Source organism: Neophocaena asiaeorientalis, unplaced genomic scaffold, assembly GCF_003031525.2.
Source record: "Neophocaena asiaeorientalis asiaeorientalis breed wild unplaced genomic scaffold, Neophocaena_asiaeorientalis_V1.1 scaffold230, whole genome shotgun sequence".
NCBI lineage: Eukaryota > Metazoa > Chordata > Mammalia > Artiodactyla > Phocoenidae > Neophocaena > Neophocaena asiaeorientalis.
The window spans coordinates 2,684,900-2,707,626 of NW_020175186.1; the positions used below are offsets into that span (position 1 = coordinate 2,684,900).

A 22,727-nucleotide genomic window follows, 5' to 3' on the forward strand; every position below is an offset into this window, starting at 1 on the left:
AGTCAACTGATTTATCTGGAAAACTGAGGCATAAAAGATGATCGGGGATAATTTTTTAAAATGAAGTGAGGAAGGGGGTTATCTAGAAAATTTTATTGGTTCTCTACCTTGTTGTTGATGGTTTTGCTCTGAAAACCTTGGTGTCTGCTTTTAAAGTTTGGAATAGCATTGAATAGCAGAAAGAACTCGCATCTGGGAATCAGCACATTTCTCTGGGTTTTGCTACCAAGGAGGCTCATTAATTCTAAAATTGTTACTAACAATAAGCCCGGAGAGGCACTGAGCCTGGGGCTAGAGATAAAGTTATGAATAGACATAGTTCCTACCCTCACTGGGGCAACAGAGGTAAAATGTGATATTTTCTCTGTTAGGGCGAGGTCCAGAGTACCACACAAACACAAAGTGAGGGCAGTTCTCCAGTGTTAGAGGTCAAGAACAACTTCTTGGGGGGAAGTCGGGCCTAAGTTGAAACTGATGGGTATATAGGATGGAAGGTTACCAGAAGCAGGTAGATGAGGCTGAGTGTTCTGGAGAAGCAGAACAGTATATGCAAATCCCAGAAGCAGAGCGTGGCTGGAGTCTTAAGTGGGGGTGTGAATGTTTGGGAGTTTGGGAGGGAGAGTGAATGCACAGGGGTGGCCTTGTGTGAACAGACTGTGAAATGGAGATTTGTTTGTACTTTATTAGGAAGTTCAGGGATCAGTTCTGGGGTGGGAATGAGATAGTGAAGGAAGCTGGGTTGGACAGAAGGAGAGGTTGAACTGCAGTGCAGTTACAGCAGATATCTCAGCCATTTCTCCAAGGAGTTGTGGAGCTGGAATGACCCTTGGAGTTATCCTGAGTTGGGGCAAGGGGCCAGGACTTTGCAACAGCTTCATCAACCACTCATTGGATGTGGGCTGTGCTGGGAAGGCACCTTGACTTTGGACAAGGGCAAGTCCCGGATCACTATTCAGCTGAGAGCTGTTGCTCATCACCTGTCTGGCAGGTTCAGGAATGTGACCTTTGGCCGTGGAGGAGGATCTGGGTTGCACACCATAGTAGCCACTGTGGGATCGTGATGTTAAGTAAACCAGTGTCTCTGGGCTTTCCTCTTCCTGTGGTCAACAAGAGGGAGTTGATGAGTTGTTTGCTGAGGTCCCTACATACCTGAACATTCCATGAGTCTGAAGATTGTAGAACTAAGAAACTACCAGATTGAATTCACCTGTTTCTAACAGATGGAGAAATGGAGGTTCTGAGAGATGAGGTGCTTTCTGTAAGACAGTAAGTTAGTGGTGGAGATCTCTTAGAGTGCGTGTCTTCACTTGTGCTTCTCCTGAGGACTAGGGCTGAAAGCATCCTCATTTGTGCGGAGAGGGAGTGATCAGGCCTTTGCTTTCCTGTTCCCGTGGATGTGGCTGGAGAATTTGGTAGAGATACATTAGGGTCATATCATATTAACATATTCTGCGCTTGCTTAAAAGTGGGTCAGCATTTATGCTTCTCTGTTTATCTTTTTCCAAGGCCTGTCTCTCCTCCCTGCCCTCCCTGTTAGCCTGTTCAGCTTACCTTTCCAAAGGCAGTCTGTCTAGTACTTTTTTTTTTTTTTTTTTTTTTTTGCTGTACACGGGCCTCTCACTGTTATGGCCTCTCCCGTTGCGGAGCACAGGCTCCGGGCACGCAGGCTCAGTGGCCACGGCTCACGGGCCCAGCCGCTCCGCGTCCCCTGCATCGGCAGGCGGACTCTCAACCACTGCACCACCAGGGAAGCCCTGTCTAGTGCATTTTGATTCAGCATTTTACTCACTTGTGTTTCTTAGTTGTCTCTGAGCTTCTTGGGAACAGTTAAGTTAAAGACATGCGCTTCCTATGATCACAAGGGGGAAAAATGGTGTCTTTCTGCATGCGACTGAGGTCCTGATGAGTGGAGTATGTATGCAAGTCTGCTCTCACCCAGTCATCTGTTCTATGGTTGGAGTAGCTGAATCAAAGCTATGCTATTACACTCCACGGTGATGACAGCCACCTCTTCCTTGTTTTAACGTTGACCACATCAGTTCATTCTCTAGTTCCTTCAGCAACCGCAGCATTGAAATAGTTGTATGTGCTTGGTGTGAAGGACTCTTGGCAAGCATAATAGAGATGACAGTCTGAAAGGGGATTCAACAGTTATCCCCATCCAATTTCCATGTCTTACTTCCAGACATGAAAAGAGCTTTGCATTGCTTAGAATGAGAGCATTTATATTCTGTGGAATCTGCTGGAGTTGGATGGTGCCCCTGAGGTCATTTTGTTTCACAGCATGACTGACTGAACTGTTTTTCTGTTTTATTACAGCAAAATGTATCTATGGAGGAAAAGTCCTTGCGGAAGGCCAGCGGATTTTAACCAAGAGCTGTCGGGAATGCAGAGTAAGTTTCAATCTTACGATCCCCATTACTTGTAGAGAAGGAGATGCGGGCTTTAGGTAGGAGTCTGGAATGGAGCATATTTTCCTGAGTGGACCACTGAGGGGAAGGACTCTCTGGCGGGCTTGAGTCCTGGCTGTGGAGTTCCCAGCCACTGTCATTGTGTGGTTAGCCTGTGGTCAGCCGTGGATCAGGTAGCCTTGGGAAAGACTGTTAGGGAAGGAAGGGAGCTAGCAGCTACCATGAGTCAGGGAGGTTGTCAGGTGGCCCTGGGAAAAGGTTTTGATTTGGTGTTGGGGCAATTAGTCTGTGATGTTAGTTGTGGATAGTGTCACTTCTACTCCTAAGAGTCTGATACAATGTTAGACAATGCCTCTGTCTCCTGCCTGCCCCATCCCGTGTATTTCTCAAAATAAGATGTGTAGAACCATAGATCTCATTTAAGACTATACTTCAATTAAAAAAAAATCATTCAACAAACATGCATTGAGCAATTGCTACCTACCAGCATGGTACTAGTATCTGGTTGTACAACAGTGAACAAAACAGAGTCCTTGTCTTTATAGAATTTGCAGTCTGGTGGGGAGACAGGCAGTAAGATATAAACAAATAAATATACAAGATGCAGCTGAGCCTTGAACAACACATGTTAGAACTGTGTGGGTCCGCTTATGCACGGATTTTTTCCAGTAGTAAATACTGCGGTGCTACACTATCCACACTTGGTTGAATCCCTGGATGTAGAGCCGTGGATACGGAGGAACCACAGGTACAGAGGGTTGACTATAAATTATGTGCCGATTTTAGACTGTGTGGAGGGTCAGCACCCCTGACCCCTGCATTGTTCAAGGGTCAACTATGATGCCAAATTCTATGAAAAATACAGAGCAGGTTGAAGGGGTAGAGAGCTTTGAGGTGGGGATGGATGGTCTGGGAAAACCTCTCGGAGGAGGTCATATTTGAACAAAGTGCTGGATGAAGTGTGGGAGCTAGCCAAGCACTTACTTGGTTGAGGTGCTGTCCTAGAACGCAAGAGTGAGAGACAGAGGGAAAGAAGGAAGAGAGGAAGAGCAATTCCTCCTCTGGAAGGAGGCGCCTTCCAGAGCTGCCACTGCCCCACAGCGAAGCAGGCCTGGTTTTGAGGGGCATCTCCAGGGAGGCTGGCTGGAACTACGGTGTCACAGAATAGACCATCTCTCCAAGTGCTGTTTTCTATGGCATTTCATTTGCTTTTCGTCACATCCCTGGAGAAAAGAAAGGAGTGTATTTGAAAGGTTGAGGAGAATGAGGCATTTAGAGACACGCTGAAGCTCTCAGGGAACTCGAATCTGGTTCTTTTTGGGGAGCTTCGGGGGAGGGAAGGCTCTTTCCTGTCTCTTGTCTCTCATTGGCCAGAATCTACTGCAGGAGTTAACTCCTTTGAGCCTCCCCACTGTGTTTCCCATTCGCTCTTTCTTGGCTGCCCCTGGGAATGGCAGAGCTTCCATGGGTCTGGACAGTCTGGCGGGTATGCAGGTGTGGTGGTCCTTCTGCGTCAGTGGGGACTGTGGGGTGGACTCCTTAGTCTGTGGCAGAGGTAGAGATGGTGTGACAGTGAGGGCTCCATGATCTCTCAATCAACCATGGGAGCTTCCAAACCTGGGAGTGGGGAAGCGGGTGGGTGGCCCCCAACGTGCGGCTGGGACATGACCACATAGGGATGGTGGGTGGATTAAATGAGATAAAGCATGTGAAGAACTTCGTTGGTACAAAGTAAGCCCTCAACACGTGTGAGCTGTTTTTCTTATTCCACACGACCACACATGTCCTCCCTGAATATAAGGCAGATGTCACGTTCTCTGTGGATTGTTTCACTTCTGGGGGAGGGAAGGTGATTTGGACTCTAAAACCCTTACTTCTTTCTTCCACCTCAAGGGAAGTTGGGATGACTAAAGGCAGCCTTACCCACTCTGCTGATGATCCCAGGATCCACCCTGCATCTGGCACTCACGACTAGCAACCCCCTTTACATATTGGGCAGAAGTAGTGGGTAACCCTGGCAAGGGTCACGATTGTGACTCCATCCCTGTCACCAGCAGAGAGGATCAGGGCAGACACCATCTGAGACCTCTAGAAGATGTGGGTGTGCACTTAAATGCCAGCATATTGGAAAGGTACTTAACATGAGTATTAGCACGTTGTAGGTACTCTCCTTGCTCTGGTTCATCTTTTACTGTTTTTGTTTTGTTATGGTTTTATAACTTAGGGAGAAGTTGGGGCAGACAGGTTATTCTCTTTGCCTGTGTGGTTTGTGTACATGTGAATACTTTCAGCATCTTTTAAAAAGTCATTGATTTCTTCATTGTCTTTCTACAGTTATTTACTAAACACTATGCACAGAGGGAAGCCTCACTGACAATAATGTTTAACATTTCTTGAATATTTAGTATTTTCTAGACACTATTTAAAACATTTGAAACTTTATCTAATGTAAACCTCATAATAACCCTGTTATTCGGTAGGGGTAGGTAGCAGTATTATCATCCCCATCTTACAGATGAGGAAACTGAGGCACACACGATCAGAGTCACGTAGCTAGTCAAGGAACCAGTTGGGACCTGAACCTGTGTGGTCTGAATCTACAGGCTCCTCTCTTAGCCTCTCTACTGCCAGTCCTGATGGTGTTAGACTTGCTTGGAAATAGTTCGCAGTATTGAATTGTAGAAGGGTGGGTTCAGAAGGATTGAATGATCACTTCTCAGTCTATCTGAGAATACCAGATCGGTCGGGCTATGACTCATTGATTCCCTTGATAAAGGGTAGCATTTATAAAAGGCCGGAGGAGAGCTTCGGGACACATTTAATGGATGTGGTCAGCAGGGAGAGAGGGTGACGGGTGTAGGATGAGAAGGCCTCGGGTCTCTCTCGGGCAGCCTTTTGCAACATTTAAGCCTTAATGTCCTAAGGTACCTGTTGTATATGATGAATTAACTTCTCTCCTAGACATCTAAAATGGTCTTGCATAAGCGCTATCCTTGGGAGAATTGAGCAAATAATTGCTCAAATAATTTGTGTTCTTCTTTTTTTTTTTTTAATGACAGGTCATAGTCACTAGACCGCTTGCATGACAAGAATGGATGCGTGCACTGAATTTAGGAAGAGAAACTGTTTCCTCCTAGTCTGTCTGGGAACAGTTTCCCAGCCTTTGTTTGTGTTCCTCATTTGGAGGACAGTGTTTGTAACATGCCTACACTGTATTTAAGACTATAATTTGATTTTAATTTCCTGTTATTAGCTTGGTATGTCAATATGTAGTCCCATTCCCATAACTGGACTGAATTGATTATACCTTTTGAAAATATAAATAGCAAACTTGTACAATAATATATCGTAAGTTATGGGAGGTCAACCTTTTTTCAAACTAATCTTAATAAAATCACACATAAACTTCTAGTCTTATAAAAGGTCACAGCCTCAGCTGTAAATTTTTAAAGATGTTTTTATTTTTATTTTTTTATATCTTTATTGGAGTATAATTGGTTTACAATGGTGTGTTAGTTTCTGCTTTACAACAAAGTGAATCAGTTATACATATACATATGTTCCCATATCTTCCCTCTTGCGTCTCCCTCCCTCCCACCCTCCCTATCCCACCCCTCTAGGTGGTCACAAAGCACTGAGCTGATCTCCCTGTGCTATGCGGCTGCTTCCCACTAGCTATCTATTTTACGTTTGGTAGTGTATATATGTCCATGCCACTCTCTCACTTTGTCACAGCTTACCCTTCGCCCTCCTCATATCCTCAAGTCCATTCTCTAGTAGGTCTGTGTCTTTATTCCTGTCTTACCCCTAGGTTCTTCATGACATTTATTTTCTTAAATTCCATATATATGTGTTAGCATATGGTATTTGTCTTTCTCTTTCTGACTTACTTCACTCAGTATGACAGACTCTAGGTCTATCCACCTCATTACAAATAGCTCAATTTCGTTTCTTTTTATGGCTGAGTAATATTCCATTGTATATATGTGCCATATGTTCTATGGTTCAAATGCAGATCCCCAGTTGACAAAAGGCTGCCTGGTGTTCCATGTGTTTCATTTTCCTGGGATCATTTCAAAGCTTCAGCAAGCCCCAGTTAGATAAGAAACAAACTTTTGTTTTCAATATTTTCACCAAGTGATTCCAGAAGTTAACATACTGTTTTGTTTTCTTTCTTTTATCAAGATGAATAAACTCTCCTAGCAGTCTTGGTCAGTTTTGTCCAGTTATTGCTGCCCTGTGACATTATTTTAGGCTAGCAACATTTTTTTTTATTTTACTTAAAGATGTGAGTTTTATATGGTATTAGAAATTCAGGTTGAAGCATAGTGATTAGTAAAGAACTTGAAAGTGTTTATATTTGACATGGTGACAAAGTTACTCTAAATGAGAAAGAATGGATGAATTATATTTTGCCACCAATGCAGAGTTCCAAAGGTCATAAAATAACATACCACAATCAGGAAGTTTTAAAAATGTTAATCATCAGATACTTATTAGAGAGAGTTTGAAAATAAAGTAAAAAATGGTTTGTGCCAAATTATGTGGCTGGACTAAATGGATTTGGTGGCACTTATGTTACTGTAATCACAGTTCATATTATTTTCAAATTCATGTAAAGGGGTTTGTCTCTCTTTGAACATTTGGAATTACGGTCTTATTAAATACGTTAAAGGTTGAGTTACTTTTTTATAGTAACTATTGAGCTGATTTTAAAAATTCAGAGTGAAACTAAATATAGATGCTAGTGATGTCAACAAAGAGGACCTTTGGTGAAGTGAGGTCCTAAAGATTCACCTACTGAATATTTAAAATTTTATTGTAAGTGATTTTATTTATTTCTAGGGAATTTCTAGTGCTCATCTAACTGACCCACTTTCAGTTCATTGTACCTGTATACCTTGGTCCTTGCTGGTCCCTCTGCCAGGAAACTCTCTTCTTCCTTATTCCATTATTTAGTTCCTTCAAATGTGGCATTTTCTTCATAATTTCTCCCCACTTGGGCAGAATTAATTATTCTCCTATGATGAGTTACCATAGCATAATTAGAGCACATTTTTTTAGGACTTACTGTATTGTATTATGGTTTCTAGTTTAAGAAGTTTTTTTTTTTTCTCCCTCCATCCAAACTGTGAGTTCATCAAGGGCAAGGAAGATGCCTTGTTTATCTTTGGGTTCACAGTGCTTGTGATCCAGGGCAGTGCCACAGCTGTCTCATAAAAGCTCCTGAGAGCTCATTGTACATAACTTCCCAACTCTGTGGTCAGTAATGTCATGTTGGTAGTTCACAGTGTCCGGTTATTGACACCACAGAAATCAGCAAATGCTAACTTTAGGGTTCCCGCATCCAATAGTCAATTGTTAAAAATTTACCAGCTCTACACTGTCGGTGACATTCTGCTACATAGAAGATACTCAAAACCCATTTGTGAAAACAAAAAAGAAAAAAAAAACCCAATTGTTGAAATTGAGGCTCTTCTGATACAGAAAGGGAAATTGACCTTCTCTCTTCCAGGAGTCTCATCAGTTTAATTTGCGACTTTGTCATTATCATGGGATTCCTGGGAGTACTGTTAATTATCGTAGGTTGTTATCACTGCAGGCTGTCAACAGTGAGCATTTATGTTTGGATCAGCAACTAAAAATATGAACATTGTTTTGTTTCCTGATTATTTGGCTTGCAGGGTGGAGTTTTAGTAAAAATTACTGAAGCGTGCCCTCCTTTGAACTGCTCAGAGAAGGATCACATTCTCCCAGAGAATCAGTGCTGCAGTGTCTGCAGAGGTAAGAGGGCTTGGCGATGGAGCTTTGGGTGGAGATGGAGGGCAGGGATTGAAGGTTTAATGACTACTGTGATGACAATAACAATTGTCCAGAACTCTGCTACTTAGATATGTGTATATGCTATTTACCGTCCTCAGTTATAGTCTTATCAATTGTAAAACGGGGATAATAATCCTATCTATTTCCTAAGACTGCTGTAAGGATTAAATGGGATAATGCATAAGCACCTAGCATCATGCCTACCACGTGATAAATATTCAGTGAACGATGGTTCCTATCATAATAATAGTTCCTGCATCATTATTGCATTTTTTTCTCATGAGTGGGATTGGGAAACATTCTTATCAGCTCTTTCCATGGGCCAATTCCCCTATCTGCCAGAGGATGATATACACTGAATCCTTACTCATAGATTTATATACTTTTTTTTTTTTTTACTTCCTGCAAGGAAAAAAGCTTCAAGTAAGTAGCACTTAACTGCTAATTAATGCACGAGCAGAAATTATTTTGCTACCTATTCCTGAAATTTCCCCTCTTTTCCAAATTTATTTCTTCAAATCCTCTGGATCAAATATCACTTCCTCTCTGAAACTTCTCACCCAGGCAGAATTAAATAGATTAGGAGAATCTAAAATTGATTTGAAATCTTACAAAAAAAATCATCCAGTTAAACTCATTGCTATTATTTTAAACCTCTACCTACCATACAGTCTTTTCCACATTCTCACATATCCAGTGAGTTAGATTCTTTCTGGTTTACCTTGGAAGCTTCTAGAGTTAAGAAGCCGGGAGCATAACAGTTTAGCTCAGGTTGTATCCTATCTTACTTTTTTCTGTCTTTTCTCTAACACAAGCGTTGGCAGATATTTTCTGTAAAGGGCTACGAAGTAGATATTCTCACCCCTGCTGTTGTATTGACAAAGTGGCAGAGGTGATAGGTAAATAAATTAGTGGCTGTGTTTCATTAAAATTTCATTTTGAGAAACGGGTGGCGGCTCCTAATTCGCTGACCCCTCCTCTAGTACCTTCTGATATAGAAAAGTATATATTTGATCATGGCATGTTTTCAGCTTGGGCTGAGATTTCTCTTTGTGGTTAGTCTAAGAGAGCTGTGTTTTGGTAAAAATTCCCAGGAAAACTTAGTACCTGGATAACCATAAATGGCTGTTAGAACTCGTGGTATGCCGTCAGAGTATCTCCCCTGATTTATCTGCTTTCATGGCTACAAGTGTATTTGCAGCTCAGATGCTTTACAAAGACTAAAGATTGACTGGAATTTCAGAGGGATGCATTTATTGGTAACTGATAGGGTTGTTAAGTAGGTCTTATAATTTAATGCAAAATCCATCACTTGATACTTGTTAAGGTGCCAAGTGGGACTCAGTGTATGTAAATCCTTTCTGATTTATGGTTTCATTCGAGCAGGATCATTGATTATCCCACAGAAATTCAAGAAGATTTTCATTGCTCTGACCCAGTTTACAACAGACTGGGTACCACAGCTTCTGCTAGCACTTCTTGGGGATGCAGAAACTTTTTTTTTTTTTTTACCAATGAAGATGCTGAGAGATGTGACATCTCATTGAAAAGTTGACTCATTTAAGGCTCCTGTTGCTAGCGACCTGGTGGCTTTTACCAAAGCTAAGTCAGCTTTGAGGGAAAACTGGGAGGCAGGAATACGGCTTCATAGATGCGATCATAGCCAGGGCCAATCTGTACAGTTGAGGATTTTCTTCTTCCTCCCACCTGCTTCCTTCTCAGCCGGGAAACTACCAGCTCTTTTATTTAGCAGCTGATGGTTTTTCTTGGAGGCGCGTGTGAGTGAGGGAGTTATTTATGTCCCTTGACAAGTCTGTGTTTTAACAGGAACCAACGTGTGTCTTTAGAAGAGATAGGGAAAAGGTGGAGAGGTTCTTTTCCTGGGAAGCAGGTTGAATGAAACCATTTGGGTATATGGATTCTCTTAGGTTTCTCCTATCTATTCCTATCTCAGAATTCAGACCCTAGAATGAAAAAAGCGTTATTTTTGACTGAAGCCCTTGTCAGCACCATTTACTGTCATTACCTCCTTTCCTGTTGACCCATAGCAGAGAGGAGCCCAGAACATTTAGCCCACTTGTCCACATACTGGGACTTGCTCTGCACATTGGACAATCAGGAAATGAAAAGGATATTTGTCTGGGCAGTGGGGTGTTCTCTTTTTCATAAAAATGTAAAATTTATGTGATGATGGACAAAAAAATCCATCCAGATGCGCTCAAAGGTCCATTGTCTTGACCTATGCTTTCCATGAATTTTGCTCTGTGTCTCTTAATTCCAGTTTATTTCCCAACAGCGTCCTTAAAAGTAGCCTAAGAGTTTCTCACAATATTGTGGGAGATATTTTTCCCCTTTGACTTCTGTTTGTCTTTTACCTTTTCCTCTGTGCTCGTGTTTTCTGAGTGGAGTCTTGGAAGATGAGGGCAGCTGGACAGTTTTGATTCTAATTAGACTGGGAAAGCCCGCTGGGCCTCTTCTAAGGCACGTTATTCAGTTCTCCTTCCCCCTCCTCCTTGCCCCTCTCAAAACCAGAAAGTAATGAAAAGATGAGAAACGCTCAATTGCTGTGTAAACTAATTTTTATCCTGCATATGGAGAGGCTATACCATTGGCTTTGTGGATTGAGACTGTCTCCTGATTGACAGGCAGCGAGCGAACAGAGAGAGGTAAGACTGATGACCTGAAATACTTATTTCAGGGATGAGCACAGTGGTGTGGTTTCAGCCACCCTGATATTATTGATTACAGACACGGAAGTGGCTGTAGCCTCTTTCAATACCTGTACTGAAGGCCCTTCAATTAGCATATTTATCATCTCTCTTTGTCTTACTGGGAGTGTCAGGTCTTTAGTCTGAGGGAAATCACCCCTCAGTATCATCGCTCAGAAATCTGAGTCAAAGCCTTTCTCATGCCTGCTTGGGGATTTGAAGTTTTCCAAGGTTTATTTTCATTAGGTTTAGACTGGAATTTGAGAAAGCACAGACGGTGCTTTTTGCCCCCTGTTGGTTGATTAAATAGTATCCATAAAGCTCTCCAACTTGGAAAAAATAACGCTTTGTTTTGTTTGTTTGTTTTTGCGGTACGCGGGCCTCTCACTGTTGTGGCCTCTCCCCTTGCGGAGCACAGGCTCCGGATGCGCAGGCTCAGCGGCCATGGCTCACGGGCCCAGCCGCTCCGCGGCATGTGGGATCTTCCCAGACCGGGGCACGAACCGTGTCCTCTGCATCGGCAGGCGGACTCCCAACCACTGCGCCACCAGGGAAGCCCTAATGATTACATTTTATGAATCGATTCTTTGAATGTAGGAGAAAAGGGAGGGATGAAGTTATGATCCTACCATAGAGAATAGTCCTGTCGTTTTCACGTCAATGACTGAATGAAATTATTTTCAGTACCAGCTGAAGGCTCTGTTTCATCTGTGAAATAGTGTTAAGACCCATTTTGCAGAGTTATAACTTTTTTCCTCAAGACCTAACATGTTGGCTTGATTATGAAGCTAATTTTTTTTTTACACTGAGTCATGCCCATTTTCTGATACGGTGGTATGGTGATACAGCTCCCTCCCCCTCTTGCTTCCATTCAAGGAGAGAGGTGCAGATTATAGCTTTATACTGGGTTTTTCTCTTTGTGGGAATCAGACCTAAGACCTTCGAGTTAAGGATAACAGGCTCTGGCTGATTTATACTGTTCGTTGTATCAGCAGAACCGATATCCAGACTCGGTGCTTGGACACCTTGCCTCTTCAAATCTTGGGTAACGACAAATGCTGTAACTCATTTCTCTACCCTTCAGAGAAAACTGAAGGTAATCAGCTGAACAGGTAGTTATATCCACAGGGCTACTGGTGCAGCCAGGATGCTGTTAGGGACAGAACTGCAGGACAGTTAGGGAAGACACATGCAAAAAGAATCAAGATGTTAGACGTTGGCAGGGAGAAGCCACTTTGCAGTTGCTGGGATCCACCATCTCAGTCACCAGCGGCACTGCCCAGAGCAGCCCTAATCACTGGTGCAGTTTGTTTCTGATGCCTCAGGACTGTGTGCTGGCAGCATGAAATTTGTTTACCCTCATCATTACCTTGAGGTAATGGCTATAGCAGGAGCCCGTCCACTTAAGCATAAGGCCACGAGGGTGGAGAAAGGGGAGTGGGTACCTTAGTGACGTCTGTGCTTCTGCCTTGGAAGGAGTAACAAAAGTGTGGATGTAGCCCCAGCGGAAAAAGATTGCTCATAAGTTGCCAGTGCTCTCAGTTGAAGGGGGAACAAAAGCCAACTTGACTGTGTCTTCTCAGGATCGCTCCGGGAAAACGCACCAATCGTGTGGCTCATCCCAGAATGCTTGCTGCACTCCTTAGGGTTTTATTCCCTTCATAATTGGCTCTAATTTTATCTTCAGTGTTGCCAGTGACCTTGGAGGGTTTGGCCGCATGTTTAAGCTTTTCAGTGTTGAGGAAAAAGTTCTTTCTGACATCTGTTCCCAATGTGTTTACCTGTCATTTTAATTCACGCCCACTTGCCTTGTCATCTGGCCTGGGCTGAACTTAGTTGAGATTATTACTTGTACTACTTAAGATTTTATGCCCTTCAGTTAACTCCTCCCAAAGAGTCTTGGTGTGGCATGATTTTCTTTTTTTCTAGACCTCCTCATCATCTTAGATGAATTTGTAACTGAAATGGTTTTAGAGGATTTCAGTGTATTTGAGATGAAAAGAGACCTGTAAAAGAGGCACTTAATCAGAAGGTAAACTAGTGCCTGTATAGAGGAACGCATCGTTTATAGATGGGTCAGGTCCTCTGCATATTGATAGATGGAATCTGATCAAAATACCTGCAGCCGTGGGCCACAGTGGGCACTGGAATGACAAGGCTATATGCTCAACTGTTGAGGTTGGGAACAGAGGGCATTTGGAGAAGAGTTCAGTCTCAGGGAGCCCTTGAATTCTGTGTTCCTGAAAGTGCCACAATGGATCCAGGCCCAGGGAGCCTTGGGAAGGAGGCACATTGCCCCAGAGAGAAGACCTGAAACTAAGACCAGGCTGCCTTGGACTGGAAGACCCCTAAGTGTTGACTACTGTAGAAAAAGCAATTGCTTTCTAAGACAGAACCTGTGAGAATCCAGAGCTCTGTCTCTAGTAGGCCCATCCTGATGTTACAACCCTCTGTCCACAGGAGCTAAAGGACTGTCCTCACCCCTCCAGGGCCCAGGCTTCTGTGGTATGTATGTTGGTTGTGGAGTACGTTAGGGCATCCTGTTCCCGTAAAGGATCTTTGGGCCGTATCCCTCCTATAGGGCCAGTCCATGGGTGGAGCTGTCTCCATACCAGCTAGGCACATGGAATATATTGTACTCAGTTTACCTTTGCTCCTTGTGACTTTCAAGCTTGGGCAAGCAGCAGTGATATGAGGAGTATTGGCTTTCTAGGATTTGAGTTAGTGTAGAGGAATCTGAGGTGCATTTTCAGATTGTCATTTCAAAGGTAACCTGCTTGACCCTTGGGGGATGCATTAGGGGCGGGAGATTGAGGACAAGCAGTGGTGCCCTATGTGGAATCAAACTTTATCTTAGAGAAACTAACTCCTGCCCAGGGGTAGTGACCTATTCATTCCTTGCTGTGGAAGAAGTCACAGTAGTAAACCATAAAGATGCTTATCCATTGTTGGATGGAGAAACCAGAGATGAAGGAGAATGGGTGGATGGTTTGCTGTAATTATGAAAAGGTACAGAGTGGGATCTGGAGAGTGGCAGTGTGAGGGCTTCATTACGATGGGCAGGGTTTATTATATGCAGATTAGGCCAATGGATTTAAAGAAAGCAAAGAGTTTTACAAGTGTTATTGATCTTTCACTGGCAGTAGAACTCTAGATTCAGGACCACGAAGGGAGTCCAAATTTTAGACCGCTCCCAATGAGAGGAGAAAATATGACCCCAACACTTAACGTTTCTTCTTTAGTTTCCTTGATCATGTCGTGGACACGTGCTGCCCCCTGTGTTTGGAACTCTTATGATTTGTCCAGTCAACCTCACTCATCCCTCAAATCTCCTTTTGATACCTAGTGTTAGGACCCTTCTCTGTGATACATTCCGGAAGTACCTTGCTCCTCTCCATCACAGTATTTCCTGTAACCCAACACTCAAGGGTAGCCATCCCTGCTAGAGTGTTAGATGAATGAAGGCATGTTTATGATGTTTGTGGCTTTTTTGTTACATCCCTATTGTCTAGCACAGTGGCTGGGCACACAGCAGGGGCTTAATATTTGTCAAATGAATGAATAGTACCTCTGCCAGGAACTAAAGGAGGTGTTTGGAATAAAACCTGGAATCCCATTTCAGCAGACTGTGTGTCTTCCTCTGAGCATCTGCTCATTTCCATCACTCGAGTGTAAATAAGCTCCAAGTGGGTCTTACTCATCTTGGTATCTCATCCATGGATGGTGTTCTGTCGTGTGATGTTATTTTTCTTCTGACTTTGAGTCCCCAAGCAGCAAGTAATAATGGACTGTGTCCTGGAGAAAGAAATAAGGTTTGTTCCTTTGAAAGGTTCAAGGCATGTCAGGAACTAGAAATTGCTAATGACTGATGGAGTACTGGTCTCTTCAGGTCAGGGTTGGCGTTCCTTGAATGTCCCTTAATGATTAAAATTATGGCTGGGAGGTCGTGTAGAGTGGTGGAGAGAGACTGGGTATTAGAATCATATTTGGGTTTATATCTCTCTTTCACCCTGCTAGCTACGTGACCACAAGGAAGGTAATTAACATCTTTGAGCCTTGGTTTATTCATCTTTAAAACACTCCTTTAATTCTAGTTTTGAAAGACTGAGGATTTAGTCATTAGCTCTACAAATATTGGAGTGTTTATAATGTGTTGGATATTGCCTTAGGCACAAGGGAAACAAACTCACAGGGTCCTTTCCCTTGAAGAAGTGAGCTTCTCATGTGAAGACAGACATTCAACAAATAAACACAGAAATTAACATGTAACTAGTAATTGTGATATACCTGCTATAAACAAGAAGAATAGGGTGGTATGGGAGAGAGTAATGAGATTTTCTTTAGACCTGAGGGACAAGAAAGCCTTCTCTGAATAGAATATATTTAAGCTGGGACTTGACGGCTGAGTAGAAATTATTCTGGCAGGGATGTATCATAATGTTCTGAGTTGGTGGGACAAGCTTGCAAAGACCCTGAATCAGGAAAGAGACTGGAGGAATTAAAACAAAGGCTGATACAATTGGAGGGAAATGACAGAGGGAGAGGAGAGCCTGTTTGTTGTTTCAAATCAAAGTTAAGGATTTTGTATTTTTTCTTAAGTAAAATGGGAAGCCCTCACAAGATTTTTAAGGGGGATTGTGACATGACCCAATCTGTTTTACTTATGTATTTATTTATTTAGGCTGTGCTGGGTCTTAGTTGTGGCATGCGGGCTTCTTAGTTGCGGCATGTGGACTCTTAGTTGTGGCATGTGGGACCTAGTTCCCTGACCAGAGATTGAACCCAGGCCCCCTGCACTGGGAGCACGGAGTCTTACCCAGTGGTCCACTAGGGAAGCCCCCCCAGTCTATGTTTTCTTAAAATTTTAAAAATCTTTATTGGAGTATAATTGCTTTACAATGGTGTGTTAGTTTCTGCTTTATAACAAAGTGAATCAGTTATACATATACATATGTTCCCATATCTCTTCCCTCTTGCGTCTCCCTCCCTCCCACCCTCCCTATCCCACCCCTCTAGGTGGACACAAAGCACTGAGCTGATCTCCCTGTGCTATGCGGCTGCTTCCCACTAGCTATCTATTTTACGTTTGGTAGGGTATAAAAGTCCATACCAATCTATGTTTTAAAAGGATTTGTTTGTGAGGAAAATAGATTAGGGACAGGCAAAAAGGGGAACAGGAAGGCAAATAAAGTGCTATCCATTTGAGAGATGACAGTTTGGAATAGGATGAGTTTTTCTTCTTGCTGTGGAGTGGGGGAGAAAGAGATTCCAGAGATATTCATGAAATAAAATTAATAGAACTTGGCAAGGGCCGGTATTTGAGGAGAGAGGACAAAGATGACTCAAAAAAAATAAAGAAAGAAGAAGATGGTTTAAGTGGATACAGGTCCTGCAGATGGTTATGGAGAACTTGGAGAGCATGGATTTTGGAATTAAGAGTTCAGTTTCAGTGAGCTGCAAGACAACCGTGAGGACATCCAAATGAAATGTCAAGTGGGCTATGGCTATAGTGACATAAAATACAATATGTGGGCTTCCCTGGTGGCGCAGTGGTTGAGAGTCCGCCTGCCGATGCAGGGGACACGGGTTCATGCCCCGGTTCAGGAAGATCCCACATGCCGCGGAGCGGCTAGGCCCGTGAGCCATGGCCGCTGAGCCTGTGCGTCCAGAGCCTGTGCTCTGCAACAGGAGAGACCACAACAGTGAGAGGCCCGCGTACCGCATAAAAAACAAAAACAAAAGCAACAACAACAAAAAACAGTATGTAAAGTAGGACATGCAAGACAGTGTTATTTCCTATGCTTTTAGAGGGCGGTGTGAGCCTTTGTTATTGCTTCTAGAGAAGCGTGGATGTTCTCAGCCAGAGGCCAGAAGAGATTGAGCACAAGAATTGGCCTAGTCTCAATTTTTCTTAAGAACAGATTGGCAGAGCCTGCAGTTGGGTCCTAAATGGGGCTATTTAAAAAAATTTTATAGGGCATAGCAGGAGTTGAGATCCACAAACATCATCAGAGAATGATCATTAGTAGTTGTCTATGCCCCAAAGTATTTAAATCATAGAATAATAATTTTCTTAGTGGTCTTAACAAGAACTTGAGTCATATCATAACTCTCCCACTTCCTGGATGTGTTACCTTGGATAAGCTAGTCCCAACCACATTTTCCTAATCTGTGAAGTGAGGATAATAGTAATCTTTAGGGTTGCTGTGAGGGTTTCCCTTACTTACCTAGCTGAGGTGTGTAACATGCTTACCTCTTTTTAAGGGGGATTGTGACATGACCCAATCTGTTTTACTTACGTATTTATTTATTTAGGCTGTGCTGGGTCTTAGTTGCAGCATGCGGGCTTCTTAGTTGTGGCATGCGGACTCTTAGTTGTGGCATGTGGGACCTAGTTCCCTGACCAGAGATTGAACCCAGGCTCCCTGCATTGGGAGCACGGAGTCTTACCCAGTGGTCCACCAGGGAAGCTCTATGCCTGGCAAGTTAGAAAAACTCAATAAATAGCAGCTTTTATAATAAAAGTGTTCTCTGTATTTGGACAGGTACTAGTTAAATGATGTCACTGTGTGCTTCTAATTATAGGACGATAATTCCACAGACTCTAGAGCTACTTATTAAAAATATTCAAGTAAAATAACGTGAATATTGAGTATGTGTGCGCATGTGCGTGTGTATTCTACAATCTGGTCACAGCTGATTCTGGGAAAAAAAGACAGTGATATAAGAAAGAGGGTGATATATATCATATATATATGGCTCTGTGTACTTTCACAAGTGCACTAACTTCTCTGAGCTTCAATTGCTACCTCTGTGAAATAGGGATAATAATTCCAGTTTCATAGGGTTGTTAACAGAATCAAGTGGGATAATGCATCTGAAACACTTCACTGAGTGCCTAGCATATATTACATGCTCAGTAACTGTTAGTCATTATTATTACAACTGTGCCAGATTATTTGAGGTTCTTTAAACTTACCCTTTTTCCTCAAGGGCTGGAGTTCCATTCCTCCCACTAGGATCTGTTTCTTGCCCCTTTTCAGGTTTCTACCTGTGATGAATCAAAGGTCAAGTTTTGCATCATCTAGAAGGGATTTCTTCTCTGACACACTATGATAATTTGTACTGCTCACAACTTAACTACCCCTGTATTTAGCTTATATCCCCTTAGAGTTTCTAATTTCCTTGTGGTCAGGGATCGTCTCAAACATTTTGACATTGCCCCCGGGAGCTTGCATAGCGCTGCAGTCCACAGAGTAGGTGCTCCATACAAATTCACTGGATGATTATTCACTCATGCATAAAGGCAAGCAGGCACTGAATAGAATAAATATTGCTTGAATAAAGGCCTGCATTAATTAAAAACAAAACAAGACACGTGTTTTTGGCACAATGGTGAGGCCCAACCAAAGTGGATTTGTCCATAAACTGGGTTTGTCTCACAGGGGCCCTTCATTGTCCTTGAAATACAATTGACCCAACTCTCTGCATTGTGAATTGATATGGCACATGCTTGATAGAGAGATATGCATTGGAAAATCAACAACGTTTGAGGGGCTTTTTTCCAGCCTGTCAAATGCATGTGGAAGGAGGACCGTTGCAGTCTTGGGAAAGAAAAAAAAAAACACAGCCATGTAACAAAGGATGCACATATGACATTGAGTCAAGGATTATAATGAAAGAAAATGTGATAACTTAATTGATCAATTCTGATGTAGGGAGGGAAGGCCAGGCACTTCCTCTGGCAAAGAAAGCTATGATGCCTAAAAATTGTCCCTTTGCTAGCAAAAACATCACGTACTTTTAATGGTTATTATAAGCTTTTCAAGTCCTTGTAAAAGTGTTCTTGACTGACACATGTTTCACAATTCCAACAAATTCTTCCTCTGATTTTGACTGGGGCAATCTCCAGTTAGCAGGTCAGATAGTGAGACTGGATGTGATACCACGCTCCCCTAAGCCTGTGGATCTACTCTCTAATGTCACAAGGAGCATCTACATCTTTCACTTTTTTTTGCTAGGTTTGCTCTGTGAGAGGATACAGGAAAAGTACATGGGCCTTGGAGCTTACCAGACTTAATTTAGAATCTTAGCATCTCCACTTACTAGCTAGATATTAATGAGTTTGGGCTTTTCTTACCTTGAAGCTGAGGATAACAGTGTTATCAACTTATCTGAACTTCTATGTCGTTGTCAATATTATCATTATCATAATCATTATCATTCTCATCACAGTGGCTAACATTTAGTGACCACCTAGTATGTATCAAGAATTGCTCTAAGTGCTTTATATGTATTAGCGCATTTAACTCTTTCCACACATATTAATAATATATATTATTATCCCCATTTAAAACATCTAGTGTAATGCCAGACATATAGGTACATGAATGTTATTTAATAAGAGTTGTTACCTTTTAGACTAAGTATGGTCTAAAGAGTGTTGGTTTAAAATTCTGTTTCAAAGGAAAAACATTCTAGAATATTATCACCAAAAGGAATTAAACTTGGAGTTGATACAGTTCAGTGTTTTCTATATTTTTTAAAGCCAGAAACTGTTGTTCACATGATCACTATATCAAAAATATAAAAACAAAGCTATTCTATTTGAATCAGGGGTGGGGGACTTGAGCCCTATCTGACAACTCATCTGTGCCCAGGATTCTGAGGAACAGTGTGAAAATCACTGATGTTGTCCTCTCCTGGTATACGTACCTAGACAGGCAAAGCGATTTATTTTGTTTATTGGTATAGACCCTGAATTATAAATTAGATCTCCTCTCCAAGAACAGTTGTTTTTTTATGAGACTGCCATATGTGATGTAGCAGTATAATTATTATTTGCTAAAATGTACTGAGTTAAAGATGATAAAGCACCTTCATGTACCTTGTTATATTTGAACTTCACAATTCCTGTGGTGGGCATAGCCTATTACTTCTTGTTCACCTAAAAATGATGCATAACATAAATTTTGGGGGGTGGGGGTCGGGAGGAAATTGGTGCAGCTTGTAATAGAGGTAGGAGAAAAAAATATCAGAGACCAGAAATGTTGGAAAAGGGTGATTGTTTTGAGATAAGTTAACACACTGGAGTTGGCATTTGCCCAGGGGGTAGAATGGTAGAATCTGGCTTCTAATGGACACTGTTTAAGTAGACAGGAGACAAAGCCTGGGGCTGGTGTGAGATGCATAAATCGAGAACCTTGAAGGGTAAATCCTCAGTGGGTGACTAGGAAACATCCACTCTGCAAGAGAAGACTTGCCTATCAGTCTTGACTCTAGACAGCGAGTATGGCGGAGAAAAGTTTGCATTCCTGAAAGCTTAGGGCCTAAATTTATTCTACCCGTGTGGCTCAATCTTTATGCCCCAAGGCAAAATGTAATTTAAAGTGATTGTGGGTTGATAGTTCCCTCAGGCACGTGACGAAAGCAAACACAGATGCTCTCTGAAGAAATACAATTTTACAGCCCAAACCTCAAGTAATTTCCGCATATTAAATCCTAATAAATATGAGCTCACAAATAAAAGACTCACTCAAAACACAAGAAAATAAGTCCTCATGCATGATACTCAGCAAAACAAACTGTAAAATCAGATGCTGATTTTACTTTAATAAAGTCGGAAGACTGAAGATACTGGAGTTATCTGTATAAAATATGTCTAATATGTTTTTAAAAAAGGAAATTAAAAGATGAAAGAATAAGGGACCACAAATTTGATCAAGGAGACTGAAAAAGAAAGAAGTTGAATTCTACAAAATAAAATTGTAAGTAAAATAAAAATGATATGGATGACTGAAACAGAACATGACACTACTTGAGAGAATTAATAAACCAAAAGATACATCCAAAGTTAAACAGAATTCAGAAGCATAGAAAAAAGCAAGGGGAATAGTAAAGCAAGTCTAAGAAACATGGAGGAGAGCTTGAGAAGGAAGGAATAATATTTATCTAATTCGAATTCCAGAAAGAGAGAATAGATAAAATGGTGAAAAGAGAATGTTTGAAGAGAAAGTACCTGATAATTTTGCAAATTGATAAAAGATTTAATCTTTAGATTCAAGAATCCCAAGGAATCCTAGGAAGAATAAATAAAAATAAATTCACACCTAAATACCTTAAAGTTAATGAATACAAACAAACCCCCTTCCCCATCAAGCAAACAACCAAATAAAATAGATCTTAAAAGCCACAGAGAAAGTGTTTGTCACATACTAAGAAATGATGATTAGGTTAACAACTGACTTCTCAACAGTGATAATAGAAGCCAGAAAACAATGGAATATCTTCAAAATGATGAAGCAAAATAACTCTATACCCAAAAAAGCTATTTTTCAGTTAAGAGGTGGTCAAAGGACATATTTAGATGAATTAAAATTGAGCACAGTTACTATCAAAATATCTTCATTAAAGGAACTTGTAAAGGATACATTAAGAAAAATAACCATCCTAGAAGGAATGTCTGAGATTCAAGAAGACTCTTGGGCAAAGAAATGTTAAACATGCGGTTAAAAAAGTATGCCTCAGGAAGCATGTTCAAGAACATTTCTTGCAGCATTGTTTGTAATTCCAAACCTGCAAATAACTCAAATGTCAATGTGTAGTATAATGGATAAATTTTGGAATATTCATGCTATGGAATATTATACACCATTGACAAATAAATGAAAGATAGCTATAGGCATTAACATGGATGAATAGAAAAAAACCACCATGGAAGATATTACAGTATGATTTCACATGTGAAGTTCAAAATGGGCAAAACTAAATAATCTATAATTTTGAAATACATACCTATGTATGGTAAAACTATAAAAATATGTAAGGGAGTGCTTAACACACAAATTAAGAGAGTTGTCTGATGGCTGGGAGGAGGATTCATTGGGGACCTGTAATAAAGGGGTACTGATAATATTGTATTCATTTAATTTATATATTCATATATATTCATTTTATATATCTCTTATGTATCATAAATTTTGCAATAAAACAATTATAGAAAGACAAGTCATATAAGAAGGCAGTAGAAAGAAGATTCAGGATCAACATGGATAAAAGCCTTCAAGAAGGAACAACTTTAGCAAGTTTGTATATGAGGGGGAAAAAATGTGAAGCATGGGATGGTCCAAAGTTTCCTAGTCCTACTCTTCTACCCCCTTGCCAGCTTACCTTTGCATATTGCCAAGGCGTGTTCTCATGTATGCTGACATATAATAAAAATGTCTCATGCTTTATTATTTGGAAGTCTTTTATTCTTTTCTTTCCTGATGTAAAATTTTATTTGCTTCTTCTAGGTCATAACTTTTGTGCTGAAGGACCTAAATGTGGTGAAAACTCAGAGTGCAAAAACTGGAATACCAAAGCTACTTGTGAGTGTAAGAATGGTTACATCTCTGTCCAGGGAGACTCTGCCTACTGTGAAGGTAAGTGAACTATTGAATAAAGTCAACTTGTGAGAAATATATTCTTGGTAGACGTGGTTGAAGAATGAAAGCCTTCACTTGGTTCTGGTCCTATGGGATCCTATAAAAAATTATACCAACAATCTAGGATATTCTCTTCTTCTGACTTATCCAGGCTGCTTAGTAGCATGTAAAAGCAAGACCTTTCAATCACCAGCAAAACCATAAACACCTCGTTTTATGTTGTCTTATTTGGGTATATTGTCTTCTTCAATTTCAGTTAAATGTTACATGGTGGATCCTCTTTTTGAATGGATGCTTTGATACTAGCTTATACCCAATTGGCATCATCTTCACCTGCCAAGGGCAGCGTTTTTTTTCAG

General features: G+C 41.4%; 1 protein-coding gene across 3 annotated transcripts in view; it reads left to right on the forward strand.

The window, feature by feature from the left end:
• The window catches only part of NELL1 (neural EGFL like 1), an 844,123-nt gene that overhangs the window by 201,134 nt on the left and 620,262 nt on the right, over positions 1–22,727 (forward strand). For all 3 annotated transcript variants that reach the window (XM_024764657.1, XM_024764658.1, XM_024764659.1), the window contains 3 exons: positions 2,320–2,393; positions 8,096–8,195; positions 22,237–22,365. In XM_024764657.1, the coding sequence (XP_024620425.1) occupies positions 2,320–2,393; positions 8,096–8,195; positions 22,237–22,365 (303 nt within the window). The remainder of the gene's footprint in view (positions 1–2,319; positions 2,394–8,095; positions 8,196–22,236; positions 22,366–22,727) is intronic.